The sequence below is a fragment of the Alosa alosa genome, chromosome 1 (assembly GCF_017589495.1).
Source record: "Alosa alosa isolate M-15738 ecotype Scorff River chromosome 1, AALO_Geno_1.1, whole genome shotgun sequence".
Lineage (NCBI taxonomy): Eukaryota > Metazoa > Chordata > Actinopteri > Clupeiformes > Clupeidae > Alosa > Alosa alosa.
Window position 1 is genome coordinate 44,496,776 of NC_063189.1, and position 24,644 is coordinate 44,521,419.

The window sequence follows — 24,644 nt, forward strand, 5'->3', positions numbered from 1 at the left end:
TAAAGTTTAGGCGTAGTAGGAAGTAACGTTAGGGATCTCTGATCAATATGATTGGTCAGGCTGGACCAATTATTTCAAAGTTAGTGCCCATCACGATGCAAGTGTTGCAAACGTTTCCCTATCGAGAACTGCCAGACTCTCTGTACAAATGAAATGTACGTACGAGAGTCTGGATATTTCCAGGCTAACTCATTGCACAGGGGGTATATGAAATCTTTGACCCTGCATATTAATGCCTCCCATTTATGTAGGGTTGATACCTTGGCCTTGTTCCCTTGTTTAGCCGAGCAGTTCCTGAGTTTTGACAGTTCCTCCACTACAACCGTCCATAGCTCTGCAATGTAAATAAGTAAAGTAAGTAAAGTAAAGTAAATCAGGTTTTTTGGCCAAGTATACTTGCATATACAAGGAATTGGGTCTCTGCATTTATCCCATCCGTGAATTAGGGAACACACAGAGCACACAGTGAGGTGAAGCACACACTAACCTGGAGCAGTGAGCTGCCTTGCTACAGCGGCACTCAGGGAGCAGTGAGGGGTTAGGTGCCTTGCTCAAGGGCAGTTCAGCCATTCCTACTGGCCGGGGATCGAACCGGCAACCCTTCAGTTCCAAGCCCGAAGCCCTAACCAGTAGGCCACAACTAAAACGTGCCGGGTAAGACATTACTGATGTTGCTAGAGCTAGGAGCCTGTTTCATTTGAAATCTTCTGTGTGGAGTTGCATATGCTCTATGTATAGTTTTGTAGTGGTTCAGTTGGTGAGCTACATTTTTGGTAAATTGTATAATAAGGCATTGTAGATAAAAGAGACTCTGCATTTCAAGCAATTAGAAGGTTTTACCCATTCTAACATTGGATGGGATCTTGGTGGTCAGTCCCACTGTACCCTCTATATGCTCTGAGTGCAGAGTGTAACTGAAGAAAGACAAAATATGACGAAGCAGGTAAGTTGAATGAGTTTTGGAGATTCAGATATGAATATAGGTCATTATCATCATATAGATCACTTAATACATTTATGCCTTGAGAGGACCACAGTGGATTTTGAAATGGCTTGCCACCTGTCAAGAGTTTAAAGTTGTACCAGATTGGTGTCTGTGCGCTGGTGGAGAGTTGAACATCCATGCATTTCCCTGCCTGTTTCCAGATATTCAAGTGCGTTCGAGTGCGTAATTATACAACCCAACCTTAAATTCTGGTTGACTCGACCAAGTCCAGCAAAAAGCAAATCCTATAATCTATGAGGTTTCACCAAAGCGTCCTCAATAGATCTCCAAGGTACTTTCGCCTCTGAGTCAATCCAAACATGTAAAAGCCCATAACATTTTTTGTCACATTCAGCAATCATCTCCCTCACGACCGCTAGCTGCCCATTCCATAAGTTCCATTCCAAAAAACAGCCTGACCAGCTTAAGGTGGTTTGCTTGTTGACCACCCCATAATGGTTGATCACCTGAAGATAGATAGATAGATAAACAGATACTTTATTGATCCCCAAGGGGATAAATAGATAGATACAAGGTAGGCCATGCCAGCTTATGTTGGTCATTCTAGCAAACCAGCATGACCATCTTACACCAACAATGTCAAGCTTGGTATCCTGGTCACCAGCATGACCATCTTACACCAGCTGTATCCCACATGACAGGCTAGTTCCCTCAATAGCCATTTTTTCCCCTTACTGTCAGTATTGGTCTAGCATACTGTAGATGCTATGCATATGAACAGATAGTCTTGTACAGTGCAATGATGAATTGCAATAGTGTGCGCCTGAAGGAAAGTGATAATATAGTGCCGTCTCTATGGTGAAAACGCAATGAACTCACATGGTCTCTGAGGACATGCGTCATTTACAACTGTTTTCAGACCACAGGTTATATTCCACTTTCTCTGTGACTTCAGTGGCTTTGTATCATGAAGGGGGGACAAACGTGTTATGTAACATCTGCTGTCAGGTATACTATGTAAGAGTTTGAAAAATTGAATGTGTAATACTGTAAATGGTAGCAAATGATTGCAGAAAGCAACAATGCAAGGTGGTATTATCAGTTTATTTATTTACATATTTTATTCAAAACATAAGCAAATGACCAGCAGCAAAGACATCATGACTAGCAGCAAATACATCATGACCAGCAGCAATACAGTTTCAGCTCCAAACGGATAAACAAAAATATTTACATATCTGTGACTGAGCACACAGCAGTGAGGCTGTTAGGAAGAGAAGAGTTCAAAAGAGAACAGTTGTTTCTGGAATGGTTCTACCTCAACAAAATTACAGTAACACAGCACTCTTAATGCTAAAAGAGAGATGTGAGATGCCTGAAGATATGTACAGATCACATTTCTTTAGAACAAGTTCACCCAAAAGTGGGCTCAGTACACATGGATCCATCAGATGGTCCACTACCACCATAATAGCTTCAGAACAACTCTTGTCTGTTTTTTAACCAAGGATTTGGCATGCTCCATGCAGTTTGCCACCCTGTAGGTATGGACAGACTTCTAACAGACCTCAGACTTTGTCTATCAAACAATAGCTCCTGTTTATCAACACATATGAAGTTACACTGTCAGTGACAATGCTTTCTTTCCCTTGCTCGAGAGCATCTGAGTCTGACCTGTTTACAATGAAATCAGTTCTCTACTGACATAGTTGCGTGGATGGTGTCACAGCGAAAGAGCCTGGGTGGTATCTGTGTCAGACATGACGGAGGCCCGGAATGGAGTGCCATAGAGCTTGCTGAGTTTGCTCTTGGGTGACACACATCCATAGTACTGCATTATCTTCAGCAAGTCCCTACGGAAGCGCACACCAATGAAGACGTACAAGAAGGGGTTGAGGCAGCAGTGAGTGTAGGCCAGGCCTTTCATGATTTGAGCGGCAATGTCAAAGTTTTGAGATCCGTCACAGCTTGTGATTGTGATGTTAGCTGCCTGCGTGGCTTCCACTATCAGCATGGCATTGTAAGGGAGCTGAGAGAGAACAAAAACTGCAACCACTGCCAAGATGACACGGAGGGCCTTGTGTTTCTCGAAGTTCCGCGTCTTCATTAAGGTGAGAATGATGCAACTGTAGCAGAAGAACATTACCACCAGAGGCACGTAAAAGCCCATGAAGATCTGGAGAACCAGGACCATTATTTTGGTACGGTTGTGGTCATTGCCCCAGTAGACCAAGGTGCAAAACTTCCAGCTTGAATCCTCCGGGTTGTCCTTTGTGCCAGCAAATATGAACTCAGGTACAGCCAGGAACACGGCGAGCAGCCAGACAATCAAACAGACTAGCTTACTGCAGAGGAGCCTCGTGGTCTTGGAGTTCTGTGCTTTGGTGGTCTGGACGATGACTATGTAGCGGTCAACACTGATGCAGGTGAGCAGTAGCATGCTGCTGAAGAAGTTGATCTTGTAGCAGGCCGAAGTGATCTTGCACAGTAGTGAACCGAAGGTCCACCCTTGCAGTGCATCCGATGCCCAGAGAGGTAGAGTCATCAGGAACATCAAGTCAGCAATGGCCAGGTTCATGAGATACACATCTGTCATGGTCTTCTTGCGGGACTTGAAATGCACATAGATCCAGAGCACCAGCAAGTTACCAACTACTCCCAGGAAGACAATGACCGCATATAGAGGGGGTTCGTAGTATTTACGAAACTCCCTAACAGAACTCTTGTCACAGGAGCTGAAGTCTGAGTAGTCATCTGTTCCTGTTGAGTAGTCATCTGTTATTGTTAAGTAGTCATCACCCTGTTAGAAAAGAATGCAGGATTTTGTGAGTTTTTCACATTTTTGAAATATAAAACATAAGGAGTGTAAAATGAGTATAAACACTTATATATATCAATATATTTTTGTCTGCATGTCATATGTCTTTTGCATACCTTTGGTGTTTCCATCGGAGTTGTTAAAAAATCATCCATTCTTGGCACCTTTCCTTTTTCCTTTATTTCCTGTAAAGATAGCAGATGACAGTCAGTACAATTTTAAAACGAAATATCTGTTTGCACACAGAAAAATACAGTTCCTCACTACATAGATACAGAACAATAGCACAATAGCATTCAAAGTCAGTGTGAGGTAAGTCAGTGTCGAGCGACCGTTAACTTACCTACTACCGCACAGGCAGGATGTCTGTGAAGACTACAGGATTCGTCGAGAGAACTGAACCGCAGAATGCTGTCTGGCAACTGTCTGTTAAACAGAGCTTTTAAGGGTTCGTTGTAACCACAGTGACGTGGAAGATGATGTCATGTTTTTTGTCACTGCCACTGCTTGATAACTCATAACAGTATTAGGACCCAACATAGTGTGCCAATGTGAGGGGCTCATTTAAATGGGATATTCTGTAGCAGGTTTTGTTTTTTAAAGAAAGGATCGGAATATAGTGTTGTAGCCCTTTAAAAGTGGGATTCATGGTGGCGGGAAATTCACATAATCTCTGCCAAATTGCATTTCCTTTGAACAGTCAAAGAGCTGTTAATTAAAACCATACTCTTTATGATCATAATTGTGAACATTCAGTTATAGTTGTCTCTGTAAGTCTTCCTTTCACTGGATAATCACTGTTGGTGTCGGCCTTTCGAACAGGTCATGCACTAAAACCACAGCAGATACAAAATCCCCATCCACATTTTCAATGGTAGTTTCTGTGTTGTGTGTTTCACACAGAGAGAAGAGGGAAGTATGGGCAGCCTACTCAACTTCAGATTGAGATACATTTGTTTTTGTGGTGTGATTGCACATGGAGGCGTTGTTTACAGTTGGAATAGAAAGTTCATGAAAATGAGTATAACAAAATACCAAAACACAGGGCATAGCTAAGAGACTAAGGCTTTGTGATCAAGACTGAGGAGTAATTCAGTTCGTGGCACAGTGGCAAATGTAGAAATTCACAATTTGTCTCTCAAAAATATTGTTAACTTATTCTGACTACCATGAGGCTCCTTGACTTTGTTAACACAGGGCATTTGAACACACAAAACACATTTTGATCATTTTTGCCAGCCCCCACTGGAACCTTTTCCCAATAGAGTCTTCCCCTTTCTGACTTGCATGAGCTCAGGTCAGTGAGGAATGGAGGCCATAGCAAATGGAAGTACCAAACTGCTTATATCCAATAGAACACAAGTTGATACAAAATTCTATCACAACATTAGATGATAATATGTGTGTTACTATGGATTTCTAACAAGTTATAATGCAGCGGCCATTTTTGACCGCAAACACAAAACTAGTAAACATAAAATGAACACAACAGGAGGGTTAACATTATGATTGGCTTGTTTGTCCATCCTGTTAGAGTTGTTTAAACTGTATGTTAAACACACTTCATAAATAGGCATTATAAAAACACTCGCATTACAAATACACACACATAGGCAAATAAGAGTGAGAGGGTCACAGCCACATGTGAGACCACATGCAAAAAAAAGAACTAGAGAGAAAAAAATGTGTTCAGCTACACGTGGAACGCACATGTCAGTACACACATCTGTGGTCACCTCACACACACCAATGGGAACAAACACCTCTGCAGTGTGTCCTTACTGCTTAGTTGTGTTTTTATATTATATACTTTAATTACTCTTTCTGCTGTTAAAGAATGTGTTTGTGTTGTATGTATGGTCATTTGCGCGGTTGTCTGATGTTTCACATGTAGTCCAATGTTTACTTGGTTTCAATCAGTGCAAAAAAAAATCGAAAGCTCTGAACAAGCAGGGACACCCTGATCTTGCGTGCTGTGGCAGTTGAAAACAGTGTGCTTGCGTGCCAAAGCTCACCACAAGCAGCAAGAGGTGATGCTGCTATAGGCGAGAGTTTTTGCGCGGGTCTTTGCCTCTCAGCCAATAGAGTTGCTTGAGAACATTGTGCGGTGTACTTTTTGAGGGGTGGCGAGTGTAAGGGGTTGCATGACAAGCTCTAACCACAACAGAGGCTATTTTAAGGAAGTTCCAACAAGTGCTGCATGTATACACTCACCCCCCTGCCCATCTCTCTGTTGTACTCACAGTACACTCACAGTAATCACAGCACAAGTGCCCAGATAGACTCCAGTATCTCAGAGTGCAGTGCAGTACAGTGCAATGGTTTGTGGAATCTAACAAGTCCTTCTAAGTTGCATTCCATGTTTTTCATTGTCTATCTTACCTACTGTAGTTAGTTGTTGTCACTGGCAAATTCCTCAACAACAAGCATCAAAACAAGTGTGTAAAACAGAAGTTTCAATAACTTCCCCTGTCTCACACGCAACCAGACACAAGATAAAAAAAGATACAAAAAACACACTTCATTGTGACACCATTTTGAGACAAAAACAATGTGAGCGTGACACACGAGACTAGTGAAGCATGATGCATATTTAAAGAAGAAGCCAGGCATGTGTTTACATGGGAAATGATGGCCACATGAATGGCAGAGCAGCACCTGTTTTCTTCCTCTGGTTTCAATACAGTATCTTAGAATCTGAGACTAAGAGATAGCTCAGCACTACCTCTCAGCCAGATGTAGATAAAGGCCTGCACCGAAAATGAACTGTTGAATGAATATTCCCATAGATTTGTCTGCCATGTTTTTGTTTAGAGTACTGACACAAATGATTGGCTACGTATTTACAGTGTCATCTAACGTGACATCAGTGCTTACCTTGAACACATTTCACAACATATCCGTGCATGAAACGTGTGTGCCATGTTGCTGTCAGCTGAAGCACACATACAATCACATCACATCACATCACATCACATCACATGTGAAAGACAAAGACACACCGGGGGGCATCAGGATGGAGTGTTTATTGGACAAGAGTGCAGAGTGGGATGAGCACAGACATCACTTAACAGCCATCACACACTCATGGTATGTGTGTGCTCATCACTGGGAGGATCAAGAGGATTCTGATCCGTCAGCATCAGAGATGACCGATGTCTCCACGTGTTCTGTGGATGAAAAGGGCACGGAGAGACCAAATTAGTTCTAAGAGTCCTACATGTCCTATGCAAGAATGTGATATAAATATATGTACATGGGTAAACTGCGGTCTAGATCCTCCCAGGAGGAGTGTGTTGGTAAAATATGTAATTGGAGTGTGTATGCAGGACGCAGAAGGGTATTTTTTTTCAGTCATGTATGTGTGTGATGCTGGTGCATTGTGGGTAAAGAGGCTAAAGCGTTTGCCTCACCTGTGATGATCTGTTTCACCTCTATGGTGCCGCCACTTTCAGCTGAAAAAGGAAAAAACAAACCGCAGATAATCAGAGACATGCATCTGATGTGCGCCACGCTCCGCCTGAAGCTCCGCCTGTCTGATAAGTCACACTTGCCTGATCCTGAGCCGCATCTATCTGATAACAAGGTCCCACTTGCCTGAAAGAGTGACCCTATAGGGCCGTTCCGCAGGGGGGGAGGAGATGGGGGAGTCCTGAGGGGTGCTGGTGTGGGCCATGGCGCTCTCTGCGAGACGAGAAAGCGCAGGTGAGACAGGGCTCCACCCTTGACACCACCACAGGACTCTCCCACCCACCCCTGCCCCATTGGATGTGGGCTCCTCCAGGCAGTGCAGAAAGGGGGGCGTGGAGCGCCGGGGAGAGATTGGGAGAGAGGAGACGCGCTTAAACAGCGCTTGGAGGAGTGCTCACCAGCTGCTGATGGATTCCTCATGCTAAGACTTGATCTAAAGTGCTACAGGGTTCCCCTCATAAATGCCCTCACAGTGGCACAGCCAGGTGCTCCCTGCACACACTCTGGCTTAGACAGAGAACATGGCTCTGAGGTAACTGTGAAATTCTTGGCCAAAATGCATGTAAACTTACTTACCTGATCCTGGGAGAGGAAAATGGATTAACTCCAAACTCACTCTACCAAGGGCCTACATTACAAATCTGACAGCAAAGATGCTACATGTCTCTGAAACCAAACTTGTTTGTAGGTGGTAACAGAGGTTTGTTTCTATTTGCAATGTGGTTACCTCTCCATGTGACTGAGGAATTTCCCTAAAACCACCATGACCAATCTAGCCTTCTGAGGCCTGCACCTTTTAATCATTCCTGTGAATTAGAGACGTCACTCCTACGCACACTATCACGAGAGGGCCTTTTGCCATGCTTACCTGTGAAAGTATAGGATGCTTCAGTGAACTCCGGTAACCTGAAACAGATATGGACAGAGAGCTTTTTATATTCAAGCCATCAGCAGTAGTCAGGATTATCGGTACAATGAATAACGAGGGTAAATATAGTGGTAATATGAATGTTGGTAGAGGCAAGGAATTGTAAATATGTAATCCTTTTTGATTTACTCTATTTGTTTTCTTCAAACTCACTTGAAGTCGTCTCCGTCCAGCAAGTTGCGGTATGTTGATATCTCAACATCCAAGGCTAGCTTGACATCCAGCAGTTCCTGGTAGGCCAGGATCTGCTTGTGGAGGTCTGCCTTTGCTGATTCGATGGCAGCGGTGAGGCTAGCGATCTGAGCCTGGGACTCAGAGACACCCACACTGACCTGGGCTTGGGCCTCTGCTATGCTTTGCTCCAGAGACATGTTCTGCAGGAAACAGGCCCAAAGGTAGAGAGGATTACAAGCATTAGGACAGTAAAGTACAATGTGATGGAAAAGATTATATATGTCATCATCAAACTATGCCAGGAATCATCAAGCAACTTCTCGTATAATCAACCTCTACACTGCTGACAGGGCTGACAGTTGCAGGTCGATTAGAAACTTTATGACCAATATCTGTGCAGTCGTATCTATGCCAGTGTCGCTGTTTAACCCTGATATTCACATGAACTGAGGGGAACTGTGCGACAGTTTACTCTGGGGAAAGTTTTTTCTCAGCCCTTGAGCAGAGAGGCATAATTCTGTGCATAGAAAACCACTTCCTGTGTCTTGGTACAGTGATTTGTGTTTGATCGGTGGGAACTGGTGCTGATTCAAGCACGTCCTCGACACAGGTGGCACCGTGACAGACAGTGGTTACTAGAGCTGGTTTAGTTTAGTCTGGACTTTTAGTTTTGCTTTCATCCTATCAAAATCCCCTAAAATCCCTAAAGTCTTTATCTTATGCTAGTCTAGGCCACAATGTTTTCTGAAGAACTCCTTCAGTTTTATTTTATTTTGAGATCATATTATCATAATTGGGTCCACCGGTAAACTTCGGGAATTTTATTCACAATGGCCATTTTCTTACAACTAATGACTACAGAGGTTAAATCAAACATAGGAAACCATGCGCAATAAAAAATAAAAGTCTGGATGATTGGTAACAGCATATATTACATGAAACAACACATGAACCTGCATGAAGTTCCAGCCAATGAGCAGTGTTTACAGCATGTTGATGTGTTGTAGTGGCAGGGTGCTTACCACAGAAACCAGGCTCTGCAGCTCAAGACTCAGAGCCTGCAGCTCTTTTCTGGCCGATGTTATCTCCACCTTAGCTGAGGAGATGGCTTCTGAACTCTTGGCTGTTTGTGTCTGGATCTCTTCCATCTACAGGGCAAATCATCAGAGTGGGCATGGAGATTTAACTCAGGTCGCAACACAGAGAAAGACACCATTCATTTTAAATGTAAGTGGGAGTGAGCCATTAAAATGAATGGGGGAGAGAGAGGGGTTACCTTGAGTTTGTAATAGGCGTCGGCCTCCTCTCTGTGCTGCTGTACGGACTTCTCGTACTCCATCCTCATGCTGTTGAGGGCAGTTGCGATGTCGAAGGACTTGACCGTGTCCACCTCGATCATAGACACAGAAGTGTCCATGGCAGTTGTGCCGAGTTTGGTCTGCAGAGAAGACAGCTCCTGAGGACCAGGCACAAGGACAGGCAGAGTTAGGAGAAAGCCCAAGCACCGATATTGGAGAGAGATAGAGATGAAGATAATGCTTTGAATCTATCGCTGGTGTTGCTGAAACCCTTCTCACCTCCTCTTGGGTCTTAGAGATGAATTCCTGTTCACTTTTCAGACTACTGTATTTGGCATCCAAATCAATTCGGATTTCTGACGCCATTTCAATGTCCTGCCAAGACAATCAATTAGAATTCAACTAATCAACAAATCAATAGGTGTATATTCATTTGAAATATTTCCATGACTTCATCCTAGGTGACCTTGTTCTTTCTCCCCACCTTTTTCATTGAAGCGATGTCAGACTCAAGTTGGAACTTCACACCCTGTTCAAAATCATACCTGTGCAAAACACAGATGAGCATGCACAAGCAGGTGCATTCTTGAATTTCAATACACTTTTTCTTACTAGTGCCAGCCAACTATAAAAATTGGTGAACAGACTTTTTTACATTTACATTTACTTATTTAGGAGACGCTTTTATCCAAAGCGACTTACAAAATGAGTAATAAAATTCAAGCTACAATGCAGAGGAGCCCTAAGGTAAGAAGAATATTCCTATGCAGAGGGGACCTTAAGTAACAATGAATGCTACTTTTGTATTACATTAACACAATCCTCACCTCATTGTAATCAGCAATGAATCAAACCTCAAATAAATCCTATAAAACCTTTGTGTTGCTGCTATCCAAGTACACAAGAGCTGGGCTCCTCAGACTCAAAGCATGGAGGACCCGGGGACATGTCCGCTTCAGCCAGTCAAGCGGGAAAGTTTGGCCTCCAGGGCGGCGGGCGCCCAAGCTCCTGCCACAGCACCCCCAGGGCACCTGGCCATAGGAGGGGCAAGCCCACAAGCTCCACCACCACCACCCCCCAGGGCAAGCCTAGCTCCACCACCACCACCCCCAGGGCAAGCCTAGCTCCACCACCACCACCCCCAGGGCAAGCCTAGCTCCACCACCACCACCCCCAGGGCAAGCCTAGCTCCACCACCACCACCCCCAGGGCAAGCCTAGCTCCACCACCACCACCCCCCACCCCCCACCCCCAGGGCAAGCCTAGCTCCACCACCACCACCCCCCAGGGCAAGCCCAGCTCCAGCACCACCACCAAAGCCCAGCCCCATCCCGAATCCTACCCCAGACCCAGCTCCCCCACCCAGGCCTCCTCCGAGACCCAGCCCCATACCCAAGCCAGCACCTCCGCCAAGCCCTAAGCCCAGTCGGCCACCCCCGGCTCCCCCAAAGCCCAGGCCTGACAGCCGCGAGGAGGATAAAGACAGAGACATGGTCATGGCTGATAGTCTGTGATCACAGCAGGAGACGAAGAGAGCACACAGCGGATTGAAGACGAGATCACAGACTGAAGCCTCCCGCTTATATAGACAGTTGGGTAAGGACAGGACAGAGAGAGAAACAAGGGTGTGTCACAGAGAGATAGAGAGAGAGGAGAGAGAGAGAGAGAGAGAGAGAGAGAGAGATGGGCTGGGGCTTGCCTGCCTCTCTAGCTGTACCCCTGCTCCATCCCTTTCTCCTTGCCTTCCCTGGAGCCCCTCCTGGCTGACCTCCAGGGCACCGACTCTTATCAGTTTTATGGGCTTCTCATTGTGACAGCTTGTTGGAGCTCAGATTGGTATGCAGTACCCACGCTAAAAAGCACTCCTTATGGGGAGTTCTGCCCCTACATTCTTGTACTATCACCTTAATAAAGTTACAAGGATACATGGAGGTTTATTTGTCACATACATAGCAATACTAACGTAAAGCATGAAGTGAAATTTCGTTTGGTGTTCAGCTTTTTCTGTGCAAATGTGAAGAAAGAAAGATCAAGAAATATTTTTAATAAATAGCAAGAGAGAGTATAAAGTGCAGTGTGTGTACAGTCCATGTGCAAGTGTGTAAAAAAAAGTGTAAGTGCAGTTTATATAGTCTTGTGTGTTCAGGATACGGATTGCTTGAGGAAAAAAGCTCCTGCTTAGTCTCTCTATTCTGGTCTTAGCAGCAGAGACGCTTGCCTGACCTCAGTGTTTTGAAAAGTCCATAGTCAGGATGTGAGGAGTCCTTCACAATACTTTGGGCCCTGGTACGTAGTCTTTTCTTGTAGGTTACATCAGCATTAGATAATAACCAATGTAGCGCCATGGCAAAAGCACCGGCAAACATCCTATTCATTCTATTAGTGTGAAAACATAGAATAACCTGTATACAAAGCTAGATAAAGCCACAGTGACTATCACAGAGACTCAGGTCATAGAGTGTTCATATAATGAGGAGGCACTGCCTGGTCTTGAAAGCCTTGGGGAGACAAGCAGCAGATCTTGGGGTGGGGTGAGGTGGGATGCTGGGTGCGTACAGCTCCCTGGCAGGTGAAGCATACCTGCCAATGCCTACCCTGTGGAGGCCTGCCCACAGACTCCCCCCCCAAGACCTGATCACTCAAACATGTCATACATCAGATAGGTGAAAACACAGTTGTCGCTTTTAGTTTTTGGACTTAATCTTCCAAATTGACATTCCTGTTAACTGAAACATTTGATTCTGAGGGCCAACCAACCTGAGTGAGCAATGTATGTATGAGCGTCTCCTGTAATTCCTCTCTTATATTAGACATTTTCCATGGTGACTTTAGATGCTAGTTATTTCATCTGGTTACGGTGGTTATCTTTTTGGTGTCCTTTTTTTGTTTTGTTTTATGTGGCAACACCATGGCCAAATGATATAAAGCTAAGATCTGACCACTGTCACTTCTTATCCATAAAGTACTAAAAAAAGGATCAATACAATCAATGTTTATCCATAATTTTACACAATTTATTGACCAGAACATTTCATTATCTAGATCAGCACAACACTGATCATGTTTTGTTGTGAACCTCTCAACACATTTAGGTGTATGTGCAAGTTAACTTTTATGTAATACTGGCAACATATGCAACACACACAGCTGAAGACACAGTGCATTACAGAGAGGTACGGCAGCTGGCCAGTATGGTGAAAAGCCACTGTGCAGACTGGGAAAATAGTAATAAAATACATTATATCAACTAGAGTATATTCCATTGTCAAAAACATTAGTATATATAAAATAATTTAGGCCGTGGTGGACAAATCAGGCAGACTTGACATAAGCTCCACACTCATATCTCATATGACAGGGTTGGATAGCCACAAACACATACACATAACCACTCACACATCTAAACTAACCTTCATTCCAGATTAAAGAACTTTCCAACCACCATAACCTACGTCCAAACAGATAGAGAAAATTCCAGTCTGTAAGGTAGTCATGATGATACATAAACAGTGGTGAAATCACATGATTGTTGAAAGACCACTTCCCTGAACACAGAATACCAATTTATCTGTAATTGGGTCATGAGGTGAAATATCTGCGTCAGTGTTGCTGCAGTGACCTCTCGGCGTTTGGCCCGTCTGCTCCTCTTTCACTGCCTCCACTGGCTCTCCTCACTCAGATTCATATCTGTCAAGGAAATTAAAAGATGGCAGGAAGTCTGTCAAGGAAACTAGCTCAGCTATTAACCTTAAATAGAAAATTCATCTATGGCTGAACACAGCTCCAATGTTACTTTGTGCCAATTTTAGCACAGCATTGAGTGAATTCTACCACTCACTTCTGTAACCTCTTCCTGATTTCTTTGATCTGCTCATTCTTTTTGGCCAGGATCTCCTTCATGTTGCGATATGCAGCAGTCTGCTGGAACTTCTTCTCTAGTTCCTGTATTAAACATATGAACAAAGATGAATAAACATGAACGCATGGACCATTGTTACATGAGATATTCATAGTATGAGATACAGTAGATGCCAGGTATGAACATATAGTGAAACATTGTTAAACAAACAAAGTGCTGACTATTAACCCATTTACTCCTAATATGCCTGCTAAAAACACCTATAGAATCCTATGGCATTCTAGACTAAATAACTTTATTTCCTGAGGGTTTTCTGAAAAAATACTAAGAGTTGTCAACGTCTACCAAAACCTTAATATCGAAGCCTCTGTACACCTAGAAACATGAAATAAAAAGCATGCTGGGCTACGCAGCAACCAGCGGGAGACTCAATGCTGCGCTACGCAGCAACAGGCGGGAGATTGAATGTTGCGTCGTGCAGCATCCAGCACGAATGGGTTAAAATCCAATCAGGCAATTCATTTGGAGAAATTTCTAAGTCCAATGCAAGAACTGATCTTTGAATCATAGTGGTACGTGGTATCACAGGGCATGCCAAAGACATAAGGATGGGTCTTCACCTTCTCGGCTAAGGCCAGCTGTTCCTGCACGCGCAGCAGGTCATGTTTGGCAGCTACCAGATTGTCCTGCAGGTCCTTCTGAGACGCAGTGGTGGCGCTCAGGCTCTTCTGGAAGTCCTCCCTCAGAGTTTCCACTGTACCCTCCAGGTCTGTGATCTCCTGAGATCGCCGGGTGAACTGTGAGGGGATAAGACAAAGAGATGGACAGACATTTTTGGTGAATTAACACTACAACGTGATTAAAAAAAGACCTCACATTTCAGTCTAGTTTCTTACACTTTTCCCTATACTATACTATACTATACTATACTATACTATACTATACTATACCAGACTAAGCTATGCCTAACAGGCAAAAAGCATATAGTGGTACTTGGATTTTGACATACTCACCATGAGTATTCCATGCAGCAAAAACAAACAGAATTACTATCACTATGAGAAACTGAGTGAAGAGGATGTGTGAAAGAGGGGGCCTCTACTACTACATCTCCTGATCTCTTCAGGTTCATGTCTATGTGTGTGAGGTCACTTCCTACTGTACCTGCTGGTCAGTCTGGACCCTCTGGAGGTCCTTCAGAGCCTGCTCCACCTTGGACTTCTCATCTAGAGCACTGGTGGCCTTGAAAAACACCACTCACAAGTTACCATATGGAAGAAGCTGACTAAAATAAGCCCAAGTCCTGCGTCATCATACCCACTGGGACTGGTAATTAAGCTCAACCATGAGCTTCCATTAACAGGACAGGAAATTGAACAGAAAAACAGACAGAACATAGGGGACACCACTGAGTCTACCAAACTTCAAATACATATTTACCTGTGATTCCAGGGTCTTGAGCCTTGCCTTTAATTTGTCATTCTCCTCCTGTAGTCTGGCAATCTCCTACGAACGAACACACACACACACAAGCAGTTAACATGTGGTGCAATGTATGCTCAAAACTAAACATGTAGAACAGGTAGACAATATGAAGCATGCATTTATACAGTCAACTGACTCATGTGAGAGGTGAGTCATTTTAAAGGCTATAAAACAAACAAGAGTTCTGTATAATATAGCCATCAGTTTACCCCACCTTGTTAAGGAGTTCAGATACACCCCCTTCATTCAATGGGGCCAGCTTGGGCTTGCTGACATCTTGGCTTGTCTGTGTCAGGCATGCAAAATGGCATTAATGGGTTAATAACTCAATCGTGTTAATAATCATACTTCACCGAAAACAAAAAAAGTTAACATTAAAAGGTGCTCTAAGCGATGCTACATTAGGCTAAAAGATTTTTTGTCACTTACAGCAAACATCACCTCACCATCCGCTAGCCGCATGTGTCCTGAATACACTGTAAAAAAAACGTGATCTCTCTGGACAGCCAAGGCTCCATAAACAGCAACAAAAACATCACCGACAAGATGCGCGTTTAGGAGAGTTTTAATTGCACGGGAGGGGGAGGAAGTAGCAAGCTAGCTCTCTGTTTTGTTTGAACAGAAGTGACGTTATCCAGCATCGCTTAGAGCACCTTTAAAGTTTCACCTATAAAGATTTTATAATATTATATATTATGCACCTGACATTGTAATTGCATTTCTTGCATTGTAATGCATTTAAATGTGTCATATGTACATCATGTACTTGTATCTACTTTCACATGGGAAGTCTTGCAAGCTCATGTTCACCTTTTTATTAGTTGTTTTAAATTCTGTCTTCTCAAACTCGGCCACTTGCTCCAAGAGCTCTCTGAGGAAACAGAATTCGCCAGTTATCAGATGAATGCAATCAGTTATTTCACCCTCTATTCAGCAAATATGCAATCACACACAGAAATCATACACAAAAATACATTCTAGGGCTGCATAATTATCAAAATCGCACTATGAACCACCGCAATTACCTAATCGCAAAAGATACAAATAATCATGCACAGTTAATTTAGTCACATTTCTGACTTTTATATTCATTTCATCCTCCTTGACTATGCCACTTCTGTTTGGTGGGTGTGCATAGTGTGTGAGGGGCACAGAAATTCTGATTGGTAAGCTTCACAGTTGGTCGGGCATGCTGTGCTTCTTGTGCACTGGGCGTGGTCACCAATCAGAGGTGGCACAAATTACAGAGACATTTGGAATATTAAACTGAATCAATTCATTGATATTCAAAAATCATATCGCAATAGCAATATCAATAGCAAAAAAATCCCAATTAGATATTTTCCCCAAATTGTGCAACCCTAAAACATTCCTAGTCATGTTACACTAATGTTACAAAATAATCTAAATGATGAACTACTGAGACTTGTCTAGGATAAGTTTATGGCTTCTGGACTGAAAAAGAAGATCCCACAGGCTAGCAACAGCGTCCCAACCTGCACCATCCTCCCAGGCACTTTACTAATCAATCATGTCTCAAAACACGGCAGTTCTTTAAACTGTGATATAACTAGTTGATTGCGGTGCAGGTACAAAGTGAGGTTTCATGTTCCACATTATCAAAAAAATTAGTCACCAAGACACCAATACTTATGAACTTTGTTCAAATAAGGGCAGAAGTTAAATAACATGCTTAAGGCGGAATGTAAACACTAGATCCAGAACTGTATGGAACTATGTGTTGGGTGTGGAGAAGTGATCATTAAACTTCTACGAGTTACACAAGACAAAACGTTTTTGCTTTTTATAGACACGCATCTGTTGCAATGTGATAAGACAACAGATACTGCACAAGTTATTAACTGTCTGGACAAACTTCCCTCTATGAGGTTCCCAAATGTACTGTAAACAACCAAAATGGTTAATATAGATATTCTTGTTGACTTTTCAACATTTTCCATAAAAAAAGACATGCACAGATTCATGCACTGTCAAAGGGAACATGATCTAACAAGATCTATCTCTGCAACTACAGACATATAGCACATGCTACAAAAAAATAGCTGTGCTATGAATAATTTACCAGCTTAGCACCAGTGACACCTGTTTAGTTTTTTAGAGTGAGATGAGGTCTACAGATGAGGTGTTTGCAACTACATACCGATGCTAGAGATTTTGTATATTATACCACAAAACTATCAACCTCTGTAGCATCAGTGCCATGAACAAAAAAAGTTCACATACTGTACAGCCCTAACCGGAAATTGGAGGATGTGGTTTTCAAAGCCACTTTACTCGAGTAAACAACCAGCACAAGAGAAGGAGCTGTGGCCAAATATGAACTTTCATCTGCTTTGGAAACAAAATTTACAGCAACTACATTTTACTAGATTGTGTGCACAATATTGTGTGCACGCTTTACTACAAAGTGCTCGTTATACTACATTGTGGTCTCATTTTATTACATTGTGCGCTCAATTTAGTAAATCATGCACACATTTTAGTAAATCATGTGCTCCTTTTACAAAAATTAAAATGAGAACACAATTTAGTAAAATGAACAAACTATTTAGTAAAATGAGTGCACTATTTAGTCAAACTTGCAAAAGATCTAAGTAAATGAGTGCACGTTTTCTGGATATACACAAAAAAATATCTTACAATGACCCCTCCAGGGTTCCGTACAATTCACATAATATAGGCTAAACTTTTCAAACTGCTACAAGTTCTTCAAAACTTTCAAGATGTATGCCTATGACTTTCATCCCTATGCCTATGACATATCTTTTCCCAATTATAACTTCTAAGAGACACTTATAACTCTTCCCCCCCACCGCGCCCGTCCCAGCCCACCGTCCCAGCCCCAGCCCCAGCCTCACCTGTTCTCCAGTTCTGACACGTCGGTCTGCAGCTTCAGGTAGTACTTCTCGGCCTGTGAGAAGAGCTGCCTGAGGAGGAGAACGTTGGTGTGTGTCGTGTTGATGAGCTCCATCTCCACCTCCCCGCGCACTACTGCCTGCAGGCCCTCCAGCATGTCTGACACCTCATCCGCCGTGAAGGTCTCCTCCACCAGCCTGGAAAACAGAGAAAACAAACACAAAGACACGCACAAGTGGGCAGAGTGAGATGGAAGGATCCTTGATTTATATGAAGGTGTTTGGTTATTATGAAGGCTTAGTGTTAGCACATTGGTCACCTGCTTTCTTTAAGGTCCTCGAAGCAGGAATCAATAGTTTTCAATCTCTGGACCCGCTTGGACCTTGCAAAACGCATGTAATTGATAACTTCATTCTGATGATGTTCATTGAAACCAAGCTCCGCCTGTGCATGAACACAACAAATTAATCAGGCCCAACGTTACATTTACACACAGCTCACAACTGGGACACCACTACGATTTACTTAACTAGATCTAACTATGGTTAGTTAATTTAGACTAAATATGATTACGTAAGGATATATTAATTCAACTGAAAATGATCTTATCGCCTACCAAGGTTGACACATGTAAACCACACTGGTAGCTTCTACATCAACAGGGCAGGCATACTTTGGACTGACACAATAAAGTATGACATGCTAGCATGAAACTAGCAACGACTCGTTCTGAACAACACTATTTGGCCATTTAACCATTCAACTCGGTCCTTTTCTTGAGACCAAACTTGTGCTAGCTTGTGGAAGCTATGTTTTCGGCAAACATGTTAGCCAGCTAAGATGACTTACCATGTCAGATTAATGCCAGAGAGAACGAACAGAATCACAGAAGGGGCTGTTCAGAGGCAAACAACCAGAGGGAAAATGCGAGGCAACGTTAAGTTATTTATACACACATTGACAGTTGGGATATCTCAGTCACGAATGTATAAAATGCTCAGAAGATTGATGAAAATACACCTTGAAGCATTCGTAAGCCAACTGGCTTGCTCCATTAGCCACCAAACACGTCTTAGCGGCAAGCTAGGCTAACAGAAGCAGAGGGGGAAGCCACCTGCAAACACCAGTTGCTATGCAACTAATCTTGACGTGGCCATAACGTAGGAGAATTCTCCCTTGTCGGATATCTCCCCCTGTTGGATACACCCGAGGCCCTAGATACACCACTGTGTTGATAGGCCTACACCATGATTTTGCAGTCATGATTTATGAACAATGATCAAATTAAACATTGATAATTCTTGCTTTATGATCACTAACTTAATGTATTTTCTTTCAATAGTAACCATCTGGGTCAGACTTTAAATTGATCATTGAAATTTAGCAGCACCTTGTTATTCCAGGGAGAAGTTCTGGAATAATCTTCTGATCAAGGGTATTGTGCATAGCCTTTCAAGCTTTTCATGTCATCACTTCATTATGTCTATTGTTAGGTGTGTTCAAATAGTCCTCGCCTGATGTCTCATGGATACAGTCCCAGACCTGTCTCGCACACTGTCTGACACAGATGGAGCTGTCAACATGCAGAATTCAATTAGGCCTACTATTTGAATATGTCAAAATTGTGTGTATACATACATATAACAACAATTTTATTAGCATGCATGTATCTATGATGGCCACTGAAGGACTCACAGCCTTAGTCGTGAGTAAAGTGTAAATACAACTCTGTTTATGGATATCATAATTGGCTGTCAGATAATGTATGTGGGTCAGGAATTGTATCTCCCAGATCATGGCCAAGTACATGTTTGGAAATGCAGCGTGTCACCCAAACGTCTCACTACCCCCCATGTAACAACCTCACAAACACTTCTATCTTTCTCATTCTAGCATTTACACCCACAGGGCTATAGAGATTCCTCTTGCTTTGACATGATGATATGACACTTTTCACACACACACACACACACACACACACACACACACACACACACACACACACACACTTATTGTGCCCTGTCATTTGGCTGCCATGTGTGTGCTGTGCATACCTGGGCGGGTGGACACCACCAGGTTCTGGGTTTCCATCTGGCTTCATAGAGCTTTCCTGAGAAGGCCACAGTGCTGAGGCAGCCGAAAACAGCGCAGCCTCAATGCACAAAGGCCAGGGCCACAGGGTCTCTGTCACAATGCCACCGCAAACAACAGGGTGCAAACAAAGAGCTCTGCTTTCCAGAAGCCCAGCGCACCATAAAGAGGCATGTGCTGGGAGGCGAGGCCGTTTCGCTGAGTGCTGGGCAGAGAGGTTTTTGTTGAAGCAATGTCCATGGGTGAGTAGCTTGCCGCCATCACCACCACTACCACCATCTCCATCGTCGCTGCCACCGCCACACAAAAGCAATGCCTCTTCCGAGACGCCGATCCTCCTTCCTGGGCCAGTCAGCCACCGAGCGGCCGGGTGGCATAGGCCGAGTGACTGTGGGAAGCACCAGCGCACCACGGGGTGTGTTCGTGGGCATGGCCCCTACTGGCAGCGCCAGCTGCCTGGGCGCGCGCGTCTCCCGCCGGGCACTGGGCATCAGCAGCGTCTTCCTCCAGGGCCTGAGGAGTACCAGCGTGCCCGTGGTGCCCCAGCCTGGCGAGCGAGGCCATCAGCCCAGCTTCGACACCCTCAACGGGTGTCTGCTGGAGTACCGCGACAAGGTCCGCGCCCTGGAGCAGCTCAACCAGCAGCTGGAGGAGCAGATCAGGAACTGCCTGGACCGCAAGGCGTCCAGCGCCGGGACCTGGGCGACCCTACGGGAGGACTGGGAGGATGTCTCTACGCAGGTGGGGGCTCTGAGAGGATCAGCTGGTTCAGTGTGGGATTGGATACTAAACATAGTAATGAGAGATAAAGCAGGGTACATCATATGCTGCAGAGAAAATCAATGTTTGATACTTCATACACCAAATCCGTTTTGTAACTCCATAATGATATGACAATGTATCATTACCAACTATATTGTGGGTTTTTCATTTAAATGCTTTAACATATGGGATTAAATGCTTCAACATATGGGATAATCCCATATGTTGAAGCATTTAAATGAAAAACCCATAATATAGTTGGTATAGTGCTTCAGATGGAATGTCATTTCACAAAGTGGTGGTGTTGCTTGCTCTCACACCGAGCTGTTGTGGAAATCAGCCATGTTTTGAAATGAGCACACTAACACTCCAAAGGTGCTCCTCAGGTCAGCGAGGCCATCCTGGATAACGCCCGGCTCATGCTTCAGACCGAGAATGTGCAGGCCAATGGCGAAGACTTCAAAGACAGGTGTGTCTCGGGCTGGTTGAGTGGGGCCAGCCTTTGCAGCATATCCACATTTCCTTTACCAATTGACATGTATCCAGCTGATGTATTTAGCTGATGCTGATCACAAAGTATGGTGATATACAGGAGGGGAATATGTTTTGTCTTGTCCTATACACGAATCGAAGAATGTACACTTTATGTGTTTTCTTGGGAGTCCAATCCACTAACTTGGTGCTCTAAGCATCTTGCTCCTGAGATATGTTACTTGACATGTAAGAGGAAGGCTCTCCACATTTTGTTTTGCTTTGTGGCCTGGCAGATATGAAAATGAGCAGCCCTTCCGTAAAGCCGTGGAAGAGGAGATTGGCTCTCTCTATAAAGTGATAGACGATGCTAATCTGACAAGGATGGACCTGGAAAATCAGATTGACTGCATGAAGGTTGAGATGAGAGATCTAGCCAGGAACCATGAGGAGGTGGGTTGAAATTCTCATTCAGTGACACAAGCCAAACTATTTTGGGCCAATGCTTGTTTTCACACACATGTTTCAGTTTGTGTGTATATTTGGAAGATTTTGAGATCTGATAAGGCAAGATATGTCAACAGCAGCTATCCACTATCATCAATATCTGCTAAGAAACCTTTTATTTTTCATTCAGTTTTATCTTAAAATGATGCATACTATGTTGATTACCATCAGCTCATCAGCAACTAGGAAGTTCTGTGAATGACGTCTCCCCTCTTACGTGCTCTTGGCAGGATGTGAGGGTGTTGTACAATCAGATGGCTGGCCGTGAGGTGGATGAGCCCGATGCTCCCATAGAAACCAATCTGGACCAAATCCTCAGCTACATCCGCACCCACTGGGAGAAGGTCATTGAAAAGAACCGGGCCGAGACCGATGCTTACGTGGAATGCAAGGTTCACACTTCTACACTTCTAGCCCATTTTGGCACTATATTGAATTATGAACAGTTTCTCTTTACTCATGCTTTCCTGTTGTCTATTCTATTTCTTCTGTGTATGTCTGCATGTGTGGTCATGCATTTGTATTCATGTGTGTGTGTGTGTGTGTGTGTGTGTGTGTGTCTCCTTGCACACGTATAAATGCAAGCAGCAGGCTGACAGCTTAAACAGCAAGCTGAGCAGGGAGGAGGAAGAGCTGGAGGGTCTAAAGTCAGAGTGCAACGACGCTGGCTGTAAGATCCAGAGCCTGCAGGCTGAGACTGAGTCCATGAGAGCACTGGTATGAACACTTCTTTATCTGCTCCTATCTCAAAACAGCCTAGTGTGGGCCTGGAATATGGCCCTCATCTGGTCCTGATTACATTTCCCCAACCTGCGCTCTGAGGAGTAATTGCAGGGCAAGGGTATCTGGATGTTGGCCAGATGCTGAGCAACTATGCAGAAAGAATATCTGTAAACAGAAAGGTCATAGACTGAAGTCTTGGGGGATTGCTGTTTGCTCCCTCAGAAACGTGGCCTGGAGAACTCCCTGAATGATGCCAAGCACTGGCATGACATCGAGCTGCAGAACCTGGGCTCAGTCATCGGGAAGCTGGAGTCCGAGCTCGGTGACGTGAGGGCCGACATCGAGCAGCAGCGCCGTGACTACGACACACTGCTTAGCAACAAGATAAAACTCGAGAAGGAGATCGGGACCTATCATGGAATTCTTGATGGGGAGGAGAGTCGATTCCATCCAGGAATGTGAGTCGTTTATACCCTCAGTACCTCCAACTAGCCCCAAGCATTGTGATCCCAGTCCTAAATATTTAAATTCCACTCAACAATCTGATGACCTGATGTTCAGACCATCTTCAACATCATTTCAACATCAAGATTTCTCAACAGTGGAAATAACAGCTTTTCATACTGAGTCAAATAAATGTCTCTGTCCCTGTGCTCCAAAGGTGTTTTGGAGGCTATGCTGATCCTGAGGGTGGGTCCACTCCCCAAGCTTCATCATCAGACCCCCCCAGCAAACCCCGCCCTGATGGTAATTTCTCAGTGTAACTGTAGTCATTCTGTGATGTTCCACATTTGCCCTATTTCAAACCCATGTTTGTTATAGGCCTATTTGTTTGTTAGATGATCAAATACAGCAATATATTTGTTTTTTATACAGTACTTGTATAGTCTAGAATATAGATTCTGCTAGATCATCACTTTCCGTGTTAATTGTCAAGTCTGAATATTTAAGCCTGTCAATCCTTTTCTGAATCACTGTCTGACTGAAGAGATGATTTTCTCTTTAGGGAGAGATGTTGCTAGCAGCACCCCAGCCAAAGACCCAAAGAACTGAGATTGAGATTCCCGTTGTGTGGCTTTCTCTACTTCCCTACTTACATCTGTGCAAGGAGTACAAACCCGATCTCCACCTACCAGCAAGGGCTCTACTCTTCAAGCCACCACTTTCATTGAAGCATTTAAGGGTGAATGAAAATTCCAAATAAAATTCTGAAAATCCATTTTTTAATTGACGTAACATTTTTACATCACACTCAAAGATGCTCATTACAAAAAACTTTCAGAGCCCAACTGGGGCTTTTTTGTAATGTCTTTTACTTAGGCAGACCCGGACTGACTCAAACCTTGGATTTGAAAATCTGTGAGGAGTATGTTCATATTTATGTTACAACTTCATTATGATGGAAGGAGCTGAAGGGCCCATTTCCTAAAGGATCCGTTTTTGCCGGAGCAACCCACCAGCCCAGCTGTGTCTCACAGTCATCATGACGCAGTAGGAGGGCTGTGACGTAAGCGCGGTTGGCTCTGTAACAGGATAATTCTATAGTAGAGGCTAATGACATGGTGGGGCTGTAATCACCTGGCTGTAAAATCGCCCCTCACGCCTATACTCATCACTTAAAACACGGCCTAGCAGAATCAGGGCTGCCAGGTGAGGTAACTGCGGTGAAATTTAATAACAGCACAGCCCAGCACTGGTTTCACTATATGAGTGGGAGAATGGGGAATGTGTTTCAAAATGGTCAGGGTTAGTCTTTAGGTGAATTAGGGAGAAATCATAAAAAAAACAACAGACATTAACCATATGAAGGCGCATGTTAAGTTTGAACACTTCCCTCAGCTAAAACCACCACAAAACACTAATGAGGGTCCTTGGTTACTGATGCGTTGTTGTTGGATCTCCGATGACCGAGAAACAACCTGCACAAAATGGCTTTCTGGAGATGGAAGATCTTCTCTTACGAGACATAAAGCTCATCAAGGGAGTTTTCCAATCCTGTGGAACAAAGGAATACAAGAGTGATGTCAACTTTGACTGGACCAGTTTCAGAACAGTATACCACTCCATATCAAGGCCAAGGCGGACTGCTCAGGTCCAACAGCACCTCTTACAGTGTCAAACAGTGACTTTTTTGCCATAAAAAACTATAAGACAATATTGACCTTTGCTGTTGCACCCAGGACAGTACTTCTCTCTTCAAGCTTCGATACAATCCCTAAAGAAGCCATCTGAAT

At 43.8% G+C, this 24,644-nt stretch overlaps 4 protein-coding genes across 7 annotated transcripts; 1 reads left to right on the forward strand and 3 right to left on the reverse strand.

Annotated features, from left to right (window-relative positions):
- Positions 1–2,031: 2,031 nt before the first annotated feature.
- Positions 2,032–4,178, reverse strand: ccr9a (chemokine (C-C motif) receptor 9a). Of its 2 annotated transcripts, XM_048252904.1 has the most exons (3): positions 4,108–4,178; positions 3,881–3,949; positions 2,032–3,746 (listed from the first exon to the last, which is right to left on the reverse strand). In XM_048252904.1, the coding sequence occupies exons 2-3, from the start codon at positions 3,917–3,919 to the stop codon at positions 2,670–2,672; spliced, it is 1,116 nt and encodes a 371-aa protein (XP_048108861.1). In that variant the 5' UTR covers positions 3,920–3,949; positions 4,108–4,178; the 3' UTR covers positions 2,032–2,669. The 2 variants fall into 2 exon arrangements, with proteins under 2 accessions (XP_048108861.1, XP_048108869.1); XM_048252912.1 differs by lacking the exon at positions 4,108–4,178 and having other exon boundaries at positions 3,881–4,089.
- Positions 4,179–6,770: 2,592 nt separating this feature from the next.
- On the reverse strand, positions 6,771–11,194 carry zgc:136930 (uncharacterized protein LOC563946 homolog). The gene is made up of 9 exons (XM_048256326.1): positions 10,978–11,194; positions 10,120–10,260; positions 9,915–10,010; positions 9,614–9,793; positions 9,360–9,485; positions 8,317–8,537; positions 8,104–8,141; positions 7,178–7,219; positions 6,771–6,934 (listed from the first exon to the last, which is right to left on the reverse strand). The coding sequence occupies exons 1-9, from the start codon at positions 11,131–11,133 to the stop codon at positions 6,882–6,884; spliced, it is 1,053 nt and encodes a 350-aa protein (XP_048112283.1). The 5' UTR covers positions 11,134–11,194; the 3' UTR covers positions 6,771–6,881.
- A 1,433-nt stretch (positions 11,195–12,627) lies between these two features.
- LOC125297300 (leucine zipper transcription factor-like protein 1) lies at positions 12,628–18,984 on the reverse strand. 3 transcript variants are annotated; one of them, XR_007193994.1, is made up of 11 exons: positions 18,706–18,980; positions 18,176–18,300; positions 17,859–18,053; positions 15,790–15,850; positions 15,194–15,265; positions 14,935–15,000; positions 14,659–14,736; positions 14,115–14,291; positions 13,474–13,577; positions 13,046–13,322; positions 12,628–12,849 (listed from the first exon to the last, which is right to left on the reverse strand). XR_007193994.1 is itself a non-coding variant. In XM_048247585.1 (11 exons), the coding sequence occupies exons 2-11, from the start codon at positions 18,706–18,708 to the stop codon at positions 13,307–13,309; spliced, it is 897 nt and encodes a 298-aa protein (XP_048103542.1). In that variant the 5' UTR covers positions 18,709–18,751; positions 18,877–18,984; the 3' UTR covers positions 12,628–13,306. The 3 variants fall into 3 exon arrangements, 2 of the variants coding, with proteins under 2 accessions (XP_048103542.1, XP_048103555.1); XM_048247585.1 differs by having other exon boundaries at positions 12,628–13,322; positions 18,706–18,751; positions 18,877–18,984; XM_048247598.1 differs by having other exon boundaries at positions 12,628–13,322; positions 14,115–14,273; positions 18,706–18,981.
- Positions 18,985–20,157: 1,173 nt separating this feature from the next.
- On the forward strand, positions 20,158–23,629 carry bfsp2 (beaded filament structural protein 2, phakinin). Its single transcript, XM_048247631.1, has 8 exons — positions 20,158–20,688; positions 21,096–21,178; positions 21,477–21,633; positions 21,918–22,079; positions 22,276–22,404; positions 22,633–22,868; positions 23,072–23,157; positions 23,417–23,629. The coding sequence occupies exons 1-8, from the start codon at positions 20,260–20,262 to the stop codon at positions 23,461–23,463; spliced, it is 1,329 nt and encodes a 442-aa protein (XP_048103588.1). The 5' UTR covers positions 20,158–20,259; the 3' UTR covers positions 23,464–23,629.
- The last annotated feature ends 1,015 nt before the right edge of the window (positions 23,630–24,644 follow it).